The sequence below is a fragment of the Ursus maritimus genome, unplaced genomic scaffold (genome assembly GCF_017311325.1).
Source record: "Ursus maritimus isolate PB19 unplaced genomic scaffold, ASM1731132v1 scaffold_24, whole genome shotgun sequence".
Classification (NCBI taxonomy): Eukaryota; Metazoa; Chordata; class Mammalia; order Carnivora; family Ursidae; genus Ursus; species Ursus maritimus.
The window spans coordinates 44222597-44234772 of record NW_024424897.1 but is presented as its reverse complement, the minus strand read 5'-3'; the positions used below and the strand labels follow the sequence as shown (position 1 = coordinate 44234772).

The 12176-nt window shown below is 52.3% G+C and overlaps 2 protein-coding genes across 3 annotated transcripts in view; one reads left to right on the top strand and one right to left on the bottom strand.

Moving 5' to 3' along the window:
* The window catches only part of SERPINF1 (serpin family F member 1), a 10827-nt gene extending 5638 nt beyond the window's left edge, over positions 1–5189 (bottom strand). The window contains exons 1-2 of one of the 2 annotated variants that reach the window (XM_008695280.1): positions 5084–5189; positions 1353–1443 (exon numbers count right to left, since the gene is read on the bottom strand). In XM_008695280.1, the coding sequence (XP_008693502.1) occupies positions 1353–1436 (84 nt within the window). In that variant the 5' untranslated portion in view covers positions 1437–1443; positions 5084–5189. Of the gene's footprint in view, positions 1–1352; positions 1444–2737; positions 2757–5083 lie in introns of those variants that run through there. The other variant, XM_040641147.1, reaches the window with a different exon arrangement.
* The window catches only part of SMYD4 (SET and MYND domain containing 4), a 67354-nt gene extending 55359 nt beyond the window's left edge, over positions 1–11995 (top strand). The window contains exon 11 of the mRNA XM_008695281.2: positions 11664–11995. Coding sequence (XP_008693503.1) covers positions 11664–11925 — 262 coding nt within the window. The 3' untranslated portion in view covers positions 11926–11995. The remainder of the gene's footprint in view (positions 1–11663) is intronic.
* Positions 11996–12176: the final 181 nt, after the last annotated feature.

Sequence of the window (12176 nt, the reverse complement as noted above, 5' to 3'; positions counted from 1 at the left end):
TTTTTTTTTTTTTTTTTTTTTTTTAGATTTTATTTATTTATTTGACAGAGATAGAGACAGCCAGCGAGAGAGGGAACACAAGCAGGGGGAGTGGGAGAGGAAGAAGCAGGCTCCTAGCGGAGGAGCCTGATGTGGGGCTCGATCCCAGAACGCCGGAATCACGCCCTGAGCTGAAGGCAGATGCTTAACCGCTGTGCCACCCAGGCGCCCCTAGACCCTGTCTTTTATGGCCCTGATCACCTAGCATCTCCTCCACAACTTTCCCTAAACACCCCAATCTGAAGGTAACTTTTGGTTTTCTGAACTTTTTATGGGGTCAGCTACCACTTACTTACTATCCACCACCATGTGCCAGGCTCTCTGCTAGTTATTTTCACTGGAGTTACTTCATTTCTGCTTGTCGATGTATTTGATAGCTCACAGACTGTTCCTTGCAGGCAAGAGCTGAGTCTTTTATATTTCCACCCATCCCCAGTCCCTGCAGAGCAGGTATTCAGTAGGTAAAAAGTAAGTGGCCACAATGGCCCTGCAAGGGTAGTTTTGGGTTTTCTTTAAAGATTTATTTATTTATTTGAGAGAGAGAGAGACAGAGAGAGAAGGCGAGCGCGCATGCACACTCGAGCAGGGGAGGAGGCAGAGGGAAAGAACGTTCCAGCAGACTCCCTGCTGAGCAAAGAGCCCAGCCCAGGGCTTGATCTCAGGACCCCAAGATCATGACCTGAGCTGAAGTCAGACGTTTAACCAACTGAGCCACCCAGGCATCCCAGGATAAGTATTTTTGATCCCATTTTATAGATAAGAAAGAGACTCAGGTCAAAGTGACTTGTCTACGGTCACAAAGCTAGGTGAGAGGTAGAGCCAGAACTCTCGACAAAGTCCGGGGCTCCAGCCAGTGTGCCCGGGCTGTCCTGGCCCCTCACCGTCCCTTAGCGTAAGCGTCTCAGCATCTGCCTTTGCAGTCTGACCGTGCTTCCTCTGGACAGGAAAGAGGTCTTTCCACGTGCTTACATCACCGCTGCCCCCTGGTCTGTATCGGAACAAATATCCGATACCGACCACCACCCAGTCAGCGAGACCCACGAGTAATGCATAGGAATGAGAAAAGGTCTTCGCTGAAAGGGATCACCCTGGGCTTGCTAGACTGCCTTCACTTTTCACCTTCTGGGATCTTCTTTTTGGCTCCTATGTTCTCTGAAAGGCAAGGCAAGGTGTTTTCTGTTTTGCTGAAGGAGAAATCAAGGCCCTATGTACACATAAAGGCCAGAGCCTGGCCCGGAACCTGGGCGTCTGTCCTGTCTCCCATGCTGCCCGCTCCGGAGGGGCTGGGGTTGCCGACGCCCCCCCGCACTGACCTCCTGTGGGCTGCCGGAGCTGTCCTGGCAGCTGCTGTGCCCGAGGAGGGCTCCGGTCCAGAGCAGCAGTACGAGGGCCTGCATCCTGTGCCTGCAAGAAAGTCAGAGGCCACAAGCTGTGTCCCTCACCCACCACCCCGCTCCGCCAGCTGCCCTGGGCGGGGAGCAAGCGCCTTGCAGGACTAGGCATCTGGCCTCCGACCTCCCCAGGCTGGAAGTGGACCCTCAACCTGACAGTCCCTCCCTCTGAGCACGTCGCCACCCCTCCACCTGCCCCATGGCCTACAGCCCCAGCACGAGCTTGTGCTTTCGTCCCCCTGTGTGTGTCAGGAGACCTTGGGACCTCAAGCTCCAGGGCCAGGGAGAGCCAGCAGTGGGCTCTTCCCTGGAGGCACCCGACCAGCTCATGACATAGGATGTGGGATAATGTCAGAACAAGACAGAATCTAGCTCCCATATGCAGAATTACAGAATACAGAGAACGGAGGCGTCTGGTCCAGTCCTTGCTATCCCCAGCAAGTTGTCAGACTCTGTCCTTGAATTACTCTGGCCTGGAACCTGTGGCCTCATAAGGGACTCGTTCCCTTTGCAGAAAGTTCTCTGTGGAGAGTTCTTACTCTCCTGGTAAGGAGCGCGAGGTCCAGGGTCAGACAGCCTGGGTTCAAATCTCAATTCTAACTCACAGCGCCTTCTCTTGCTAAATGGAAATCAAATAGCTCTTACCTATTGTGGTGAGGATTAACTTAGATGATGTCTCCAAAGAACTGAACCATGCAGAGGCAGATAAGCTTTCCAGCGACCCCAGAGCTAAAAATTCCCTACACCTGGAACCCCAGGGTCCCCCTTCTCTCCTGGGGAGCCAGGTCCTCTTCTCCCCACCAGCTCAAAAATAGCTTTTACACCCTCAGAGCTCTCTCTCTCAGGTTAAACAACGCCAGGTCCCTTCACATCCCAGCAGTGGCCTCCTCCGACCAGCTCTCTCTGGCCCCTGGACCACAAGGGAAAAGGGAAATCTGGGTCCAGGGCTCTAGGGACGCCACCATCCCTCAGCCTCCTGCACTCGCAGCACCCATGAACTCACCCCTTGGAGTCAGGGTGTGGGGTGGGAGGGGATGAAGGCAGCTGGGGGGGGGGTGGTTTGCAGATAGGATCTTCCAAGGGGCCTTCTGTTTAAAAAGTGGGATAAGGTCTCAGTAACTAGGACCTTTGGTTGGTCCGTGTCCTCCCTCCCATCCATATGACCAGGTCAACAATTTATAATATCTGTCTTGCTGCCCCTCGCCTCCCTCCGCACACACACGCACACAGGCCAAGGATCTCCAGTGTATCCCGCCTCATTCTTTTATATGCCCATAAATACCCTCCCACACATGCCGCACACATACTTTCCTGGCTTCTCAGAACAAGTAGGAAAGTTGGGAGTGCAGTGTGTGATTTTTGGCCAAAGTCCTTAGAATCAAGCCAGATAATCCACCGGACAACACTGTAGAGATGAAAGGCAACAGAAGAGACCACCTCCAGAGTCTGCTCAGTTTACGGCTGGACTGCCCTTGGGAACCGGCCCAGCTTTCTTCCCAAACCCTGATCTGGAGCTTGGTCCCAGAGTGAGCCCCACAGACCCCGAGTGCTCAGCCAGCTGCGCTCCCGCACCGCTGCCCGTGGCGCTCAGGGAGAATCTTCTACTGAGGCACCAGGACAAGCTTTCTGCGGTACCAGATAGAGACCTTGACCACCACACGGACTCAGAGCTGCTCTCTCGCCCTCCGGCCCCACCCCGGAGCTAGCAGGAGTCGTCTTGCCCCAGCCTCAGCAGACGGGTTTATCAGAGACTCAAAATCCCATGAGATTTCTAGGCGGCAAGGCTATAGGCAGAGCCTTTAGCTCTAGCCCCTCTGGCCAAGGTAGGGAGCTGAGAGAGGAGGGACACAAGGGTCAGCCTGGCATCGTGTTTAAGAAAACTAAGTTCACAGTTCAAACGCACCTGAGGGTCAAACCTTCTCCGTAGGGGTCCCTACAGAGTCAGCCCAAGCCCCGGGTTGTGGGATCACCGTCCCCATGTGGCTGGGCTGAGGACTGAAGATAAGGTGAGGGACCCTGGCCACGAAAGCACATGGGTCCCCAGCCTGGCCGGAGCCAGTTGCTGGGACATGTGGTATTCATGGCACCTCTGGAATCCTCCACTTCCCCACCCTGCAGATGAAGGAAGAGGAGAGAGTATGGAGGCCCCCTAAAAGGGCACTGGGAGAGCCGAGAGTCAGAGTCTGCATGGGGTGGGGGGTTCCTCTAAGCCCACTCGATGCTCTGTCCAAGGTGATTGCTCCGAGGCCTGAGGGCAGGCAGCCACCGCCTGGTCAGGGGCACAGGGACACTGATGCCATCCGTCCAAAGGGCAGTATCCAAGCCAGACTCCTGTCCTACCAGGAAGGGGAGGGCACGGGGAGGACGTAGATATTCTCCCTGTTGGGCCAAGGTCAGGCCTTCCTTTCTGCCACATTTACCAAAATCAAGAGACACGAGGAACTGGGATTTTGTGATCTTGCCTTCCAGCTGGGAGGATAAATTTGAGCCAATACATGTGTTTCAGATTAAATCCAGCTGTGAGACAAACACCATCCCTCCTCCGCCTCCTCCTCCCAGCACCACGCAGCCCAAAGCCACATGGCGGCGGACCTCCTGGGCAGTGCAGGGAAGGGCACCGCCCTCTCTCCTGGCTTTGCAAGGGAGCTTCCAAGGGGTCCCCTCCAGGCCCACTCCACCCGCGGTGACCCTGCCAGTCCCCAGGCAGCGTTCCTTCTCAAGTCTTGGAACCTGAGTGAGTCAGGCCGGAGCACCCATGAGTTTCAGCTCCACACACCCCGGGAGGACCGGCCCTAGAAGTAGAACCCCTCCCTCCCTCAGCCTGGGGGCTGAACTCCTGGTGGACGGGCATGGTCCAGACAGTGATGGGGTTTCTGGGAAGCCGGCGGCTTTTCCTGGGCCCAGACCCTCTTCCTTGCTGTGGCTTAGCCCTGGGAGCAGGAAGGATGCGGGCAGCCGTCCTCTCCAGCATGGGCTGCAGGCCCCCAAACCCCATACACTGGCTGGACTAAATAGTGGTCATCGTTTGCGAGAGGCCAAAGCCCCATGGGTCTCCCAGCATTCACTGGCAACTAATTTGGCCAAAGAGAAGGAAGGGGTGGGTGCTGGATCGAAGGACCCAGCTGTCCTCCCTCCCAGTCTTCTTCAGGCTCAACAGGCTGGTGGCTTGGCTTGGAAAGCAGCACCAATTGCTTTTGAAAAACCAGCAGGCAGCTGAGCCCAAGCCAAGGCTGGACTGCAGGCTGCTGCCTCCTGATTGCCCCAGGGAAGCCCAGCTAGGGGACAGCCTCCTGCCCTCAGGCGGCCGGGGCTGCAGAGCCACTTCGAGGTGCTGTTCAGACGTGGCCCAGCAGCTGCGCCCGCTGCTCCTTCCCACCACCGCCCTCCTTATGGCTACCCACCCACTTCATTCAAAAGTCTTCCCAGCCCCTTCTTCTAGTGGTGCAGTGGGGTTTGGGTATAACCAGGCCCTGGCCTTCTGAGCCCCAACTCCCTCTGCCCTCTCTCATCCTCTCACCCCGGTGCCCAAGCAGCAGGAGCCACTGTTCCCCCACCTCCTCTCCCTTGTACCCTCTCTGCTGCTCCCTGGAGTGCGGCTGCCTCTCCCCAGCGCCCCCAGCCCAAGGGAGGCAGCAGACAGGTTGCTGCTTTACCTGTAGGGGTGCCCCAGCTTCGGCCAGCCTAGGTCTGCACACTGAGGGGCTCCTGCAAGCACCAGAGCTTTTGCCTGCCTCCCAGCCCAGAGCCCAACAAGCTTCGGATTACAGCTGCTCCTTTCTTAAAGCGACCTGCACTCAATTCGGATTCTGTGATTGCATCATGGCCTGATGTTAACTTTAACCCACTGCTGCCCTTCCACCCCCAGTACACACGTCCACACAGCCGGCTCCCCCACCAGACCTCCCTTCTGGGCCCTGGCCTTCGTCCTGCCAGCAGTCCCACCCCCAGAGGGCACGCTGGCCCACATGGGTGGGAGACAGGGCTGAGGAAGAGTCTTCTGGAGGAAGCCTGGAAGGCAGGCCAGACCAGAGCAAACCCCGCTCCAGTGCTGGGACTCTAGATTTTTCCCGGTCCTTGGCTCTGGCACTAACTGGGATTTGGGGAAGACAACTCTCCCAGGTTTCCTTGGCTGAAAAATGAAGAGATGGAACTGGGATGTCTATTTGCTTTATCAGCCCTGAAATTCTGTGATTTCTGAAGATCAGAGAGGGCAGTGGAAAAAATATCTGACCAGAGGAAGAACTGAGCTGTGCTGTAACCATTGGTCCTGAGGGGAGGCCGAGTGTGTGCCTGGCACCGCCTAGGCACAGTAGAGGTCACCTAGACAGGACAACACCCAGGCCCTGCTCACCTGGACTGCTTAGGACCTTGCAGTGTGGTTGTGAATCTGAAATACTGACGCGGGAGGGGCGCCTAGGTAGCTGAGTTGGAGCGAAGGGTCTGCCTTCGGCTCAGGTAACATCTCAGGGTCCTGGGATGGCTCCCTGCTCAGTGGGGAGTCCGCTTCTCTTCCTACCTCTCCTTTCCCCCTGCTCATGTGCGTGCCCTTGCTCTCGCGCGCTCTCTCTCTAATAAACAAATAAATAATCTTATAAAAAATAAAATACTGACGTGGGAAATAAGTAGACAATGGAACAAAATGCTTCTAGGCAGGTATGAGTGCCGGCCGGAAGCCCAGCGGTCATTTAGGGGAGAGCTCAGAGAAGGGATGGAGAGCGCTCTGGGATATTTAGCTGAAGGAAGAGAAACTTTAGGGAAACATCACCTCATGTGAGTCTCCAGGGAGAAGAGCTAGAGCCCCTGGGTAGAACTTTCCAGTGGGCAAGGTTCAGCTTTGAGTAAGAAAAAATGTATCAACAGTCAGAGTTCAATCCTTTCTCCAAAAAATGGAGCACCTCTCTGGAAGGCACTGGCTAGGTATGTGGAGGAGGAGGAAGATAGAGATGAATAAGACTCCGTGCCACACTCCAGAAATGAACTGGCTCATAACAGAGGCTGCTGTGAGAACAGATCGTTCCGCTATAAAGAGACAATCTATGCTAGCACTCTCTACAGCCAATACAATACAATAGCCACTAGCCATGTGGCCACAGAGCCCTTGCAACGTGGCTAGTCTGAGCTGCTGTAAGTGTAAAATACACACCAGACTTTGGATATTTAGTATGAAAAAAATAATGTAAAGTATCTCAATGATTTTAATGCTGATTATATTGGGTTAAATGAAATCGATTATTAAAATTGATTTCACCTATTTCTTTTTTAATGTGACTACTAGAAGATCTAAAATCACATATGTAGTTTGCATTGGATTTCTATTTGGACAGCGTCGTTCTGTAGGGTATTGTGGCAATGTGGTCGGAATATATGAACCTAAGCTGCATCTTGAAGGATGAAAAAGAATGGGCTAAGCATAGAAAGGCAGGAAGGGCATAACTATCCATGTGGACAAGTTAAAATTGGATCCCTATCTCACACCATACACAAAAAGTAGCTCTAGCTACGTTAGGGATTAAACATGAACAGCAATTTCTGTTTTTGCAGAACTGTTCTTTTTTTTTTTTTTAATGTTTTATTTATTTATTTGTTTGTTTATTTGAGAGAGAGAGAGAGCACGAGCAGGGTGAGAGGCACAGGGAGAAGCAGGCTCCCTGCCGAGCTGGGAGCCTGACGCGGGCCTCAATCCCAGGACCCTGGGATCATGACCTGAGCTGAAGGCAGGTGCTTAACCGACTGAGCCACCCAGGTGCCCTGCAGAAGCTTTCTTAATGACTTTCTATTCAAGCTGTTTAAGAATAGACATTTTGATTAAAAAAAAAAGAATAGGCATTTTGTTCACGTGGTTCGAAACTCAAAAGCAACAAGAGGTAAACAGTGAAAAACCTTCTTTTTGCTGTTTCTGTGATCTCCAGTCACCTGATTGCACTCTCCGGAGACCTCCGATGTTAATCTCTTTGCTATGTATCCTTTCAGAAATATTTTTAATGCTTTAAAAAGCAAATACAAACACACATACACAACAGGAAAAACTGTAAATGTTTTAGAAAAAAGTATAGATGGATCCCTTTGTGATCTCTAGGTAGAAAGAATTTTTTTTCTTAGGGGTTCCTGGGTGGCTCAGTCTGTTGAGCGTCCAACTCTTTTTTTTTTTTTAAGATTTTATTTATTAATTTGACACAGAGAGACAGCCAGCGAGAGAGGGAACACAAGCAGGGGGAGTGTGAGAAGAAGAAGCAGGCTCATAGCGGAGGAGCCTGATGTGGGGCTCGATCCCAGAATGCTGGGATCACGCCCTGAGCCGAAGGCAGACGCTTAACGACTGCGCCACCCAGGCGCCCCGAGCATCCAACTCTTGATCTCAGCTCAGATCTTCACTTGATCCTAGCCAAAAGGCCGAGAAGCGATTCAGCTCAGATCTTGATCTCAGGGTCATAAGTTCAAGCCCCACGTCAAGCCTTACATCAAGCCCCAGGTCAAGCCCCACGTTGGGCTCCACAATGGGGGTGGAGCCTTCTTTAAAGAAAAAGATTGTTTTTATTTTTTTATTTTATTTATTTATTTGACAGAGATAGAGACAGCCAGCGAGAGAGGGAACACAGCAGGGGGAGTGGGAGAGGAAGAAGCAGGCTCATAGCGGAGGAGCCTGATGTGGGGCTCGATCCCATAACGCTGGGATCACGGCCTGAGCGGAAGGCAGACGCTTAATGACTGAGCCACCCAGGCGCCCCAAAGAAAAAGATTGTTTTTAGACAAGACACCAAAAGAAGCACAAAAGATTGATAAAATTTTTTAAAGATTTTATTTATTTATTTGAGAGGGAGAAAGAGAGAGAGAGCACAAGAGCAGGGAGAGGGAGAAGCAGACTCCCCGCTGAGCAGGGAGCCTGCCCGGGGGGCTCAATCCTGGAACTCTGAGATCACGACCTGAGCCAAAGGCAGACGCTCAACCAACTGAGCCACCCAAAAGATCGATGAATTTGACACTAAAGTTAAAAATTTATTTTTAGGAAGAGATACCATAAAACGAAATGAAAACAAAAGCCTCCCACTGGGAGAAAATAGTTGTTACACACGTAACTGACAAAAATGATTATGAACGGTAACATAGAAAGAACTATGAATTAACACAAAAAGTAACAATTCAACAGAAACGTAGACCCAGGTGATACACAGGAGAAGAATCCTAAGTGGCCAATAAACTTCTGAAAAAGGTGTTTCATCCTCTCCAGCAATCAGGGGAATGCAAATCAAAACCATAATTTGACGAGCGTATTTCACACTCATCAGATATGCAAAATTTACACATCTGACACGACCAAGTGTTGGTGAGGATGTGGACAACCAGGATCTCTTCCGCCCCGCTGGTGAGAATGGGAGAATGTAAACTGACAAAACCACTTTGAAGAAGAATCTGGCAGCAAATGGCAAAGGTGTGCATAAGCATATATGGCAGCCCTTACGGTTAAAGATGGGTAAATTGAAACCCACAACTCAGCACTTCCACTCCTAAGCATGTGCGCTGGAAAAACTCCGCATATGTGCACAGAGTCTGCATGTACAGGAAGGTTATCGCAGCACTGTTTGTGGTGGCAACAAAAAAAATGGAAGCTGCTTGCATGTCCATCAATAGCTGAGTGGATGGAGGTGGAGAAGTCTTGCAGCCCTGAGAAATCATGAAGGGAAGATCTGGCCGCTGAGCAATGGCGTTTTGCAATTCATTACACCTTTTCGTGTGCCCCAATTATTTCATGGGAACTTACAAAGAAAGAGTCATCTTTCCTCCTCCGATTGCCGTGAAAGATGTCCCGCTCCTGCCAAAGGAGGGGGCCTCCACTGTGTTTTCCATGGGCTCTGCTCCTGCAGGTAGCCCTCTCCTGCCTAATCCACGTATCTCTGAGGGTCATCCCACAGCCTTCAAGCATTCTCTGTCACTCCCCTCTTCAGTGACGTTTCCTCTATGCCACATCCCCTACGGCTCCTGCCCATCCCTCCCTTCTCCCTCACAGCCACGAGGGAAAGAGCTCTTTATTCTTGTGTCTGTACTGTCTTAGCGCCAGTCCCTCCTCAGCTTCACTGCTACTGCTGTGCCCATCTCACCTTCAAAACAGCTGTCGCCAAGTTCGTGGGTGACCTTCTTCTTGACCATCGAAAGGACATTTCTTCTCTGGACAGCAGGCAGGAGAGCAGACTGTTCCTCCTTCTCGAAACTCTGGCTCTCCACGCACTTCTATTCCCCGCTCCCCCACCCCACCTCCCATGCCATGTCTTTTCTGTCTCCTTTGCTCACTTGATCCTGGGACCGCTTTTCCCCTCCATCTACATCTCCTCTAAGGTTACTTCCACCAGGGACACCTGGGTGGCTCAGTCAATTAAGCATCTGCCTTCCACTCAGGTCATGATCCTGGGGTCGAGCCCCAAATTGGGCTCCTTGCTCAACGGGGAGCCTGCTTTTCCCTCTGCCTGCCACTACCCCTGCTTGTGCTCTCTCACTCTCTCTCTCCGACAAAAAAAAAAAAAAGTTACTTCCAACTAGTTCCATGGCTTTAAATGCATCTGTATGCTCCCACATACACACTTCCAGGCCTGACCAAGATATCCAATAGCCTATTTGACAAATCCATATGGATGCCCTGTAGGTGAGATGAACATATAATTTATCGTCCAAACACTCCTCAGAGCAGAAGTAGAACCACAGACATAACTTGAACTGTCCCAGGTAGGCTACATTAGTCCTCATTAGTGTGGCATTTCAATCATGACATGTTCAAAATAGAAATCTCCAAGCAGTGCCCAGATCTGTCCCTCACTCTGATTCCCATCTCAGTGAAACCCATTTTCACAAAATAAAAATCCAGGAATCTAAACCATGAAACCCACCATCCTTGAGGCTTTCCTTTCCCTCACATCCCGTGCAATCTAAGCACAAATTCTATAGCGCTACCTGCAAAAGATTTCTGCATGCTGACCCCTTTGCTCCATTTCCACAGCTGACACCCTGGGCCATGCCACCTGTCTCTTGCCTGTTAGCCCACGTCAGTCTCTCTGCATTCTGTTCTCCACACAGCAGCCAAGTGAGCCTTCTAGGGCTTACATCAGACCATGGCAGCCCTCAATTAAAAGCTTTCCACAGTGAATGGATTATTGCCATCCGCAACCCAGATGAGTGTCACAAACATGAGGTTGAACAAAAGAAGCCAGACCCAAGAGCAGACTGTATGATTCCTTTACGTGGAGTTCAGAACCAGGAAAGAGTAATCTGGTATTAGAAGCCGGGAGAGTGAGGGTGGCTGGGTGGCTCAGTCGTTGAGCGTCTGCCTTCGGCTCAGGTTGTGATCCCGGCGTTATGGGATCGAGCCCCACATCAGGCTCCTCCGCTGGGAGCCTGCTTCTTCCTCTCCCACTCCCCCTGCTTGTGTTCCCTCTCTCGCTGGCTGTCTCTATCTCTGTCGAATAAATAAATAAAATCTTAAAAAAAAAAAAAAAAAGCAAGGGGAGGGAGGGTGGCTGGGTGGCTCAGTCGTGGAGCGTCTGCCTTCGGCTCAGGGTGGGATCCCGGCGTTATGGGATCGAGCCCCACATCAGGCTCCTCCGCTGGGAGCCTGCTTTTTCCTCTCCCACTCCCCCTGCTTGTGCTCTCTCTCTCTCTCTCTCTCTCAAAAAAATAAATAAATAAAGTCTTTAAAAAAAAACAGAAGTCAGGAGAGTGAGTACTGTTTCCTGATGTGGGTGCTAGTTGTAGAGGGGTATTTGGTTCATGAGAAAATTCATGAAGCTTATGTACAATTCTGACTTGTGTACTTTGCCTACTGCATTTCAGTAGGAAACACTAACTTGTTTCTTGTCTAGACCACTCTATAGCTAGATTTAGGCCGGGGGTTAGGGGAGGGATCTCGTCTGCTTGCTCACTGCCGCATCCCCAGAGCCTAACACACTGCAGGACACATGGACTCTGATAAGGCCTTGCAGGGACATGCAGGGAAGATAGCCCGACCGGCAGCAGGGAGAACCTAGGAGGCAAGGGCAGTGACCCTTGGGCGTGACAACTAGATCCATGGCTTACATCCAGAATGGAGAGGAGGAGAGAGCTGAGAAAGATTTTGCAGGTAAAATTAAGTTGGTGGCTTGCTGATTTAACTTTCCAATTACTTCTTCCTCCTAAGATAAAAGCAACAGTCTTCACAGTGGCCCTAAAGCCCCACATGCTCCCCTCTGACTCCTTCCTACCCCTCCACTCCAGCCCCGCGGATCTCCTGCTCATCTGGAACCTTCCGAGCATGCTCCCGCCCAGGAACTCTGCCCTTGCTACTCCGCTGCCCCGGAAGCTCTTCCCCAAGATGGTCCACGGCGCCTGGCCTCACCCGCTTCAAGTCTCTGCTCCCACACCCCGTTCTCAGGGAGGCCCTCCTGCCTCACTTCGCACCACGGCGCTTCCCGCCCTCTGCCTTAGCGTCGGCTTCCCGGTGCTGTGTGCTCCCTGTGGCCCCGCACTGCCGTTCTAGGAAGCGAGAGTCCCCCGGCCCTGGCTCTGCACCGCTGCCCTGCAGGACCTCGGGGGCTGCAGCCAAGGGCCCACCCACACGGACACCGGGCCGCCCCCAGCCCGGGCTGAGGTGCGCCCACCCCCTCCCCAGTGCTCAGGTGCTGACAGCCTCCGGCTGGAGCCGCTGCTCCCGGAGGCCTGTCCCCGGCGGGCGGGCGCCTGCCCCTGGCAGAAGGACCGGCATGTAATTAGAAACTCCACAAGCTCCCT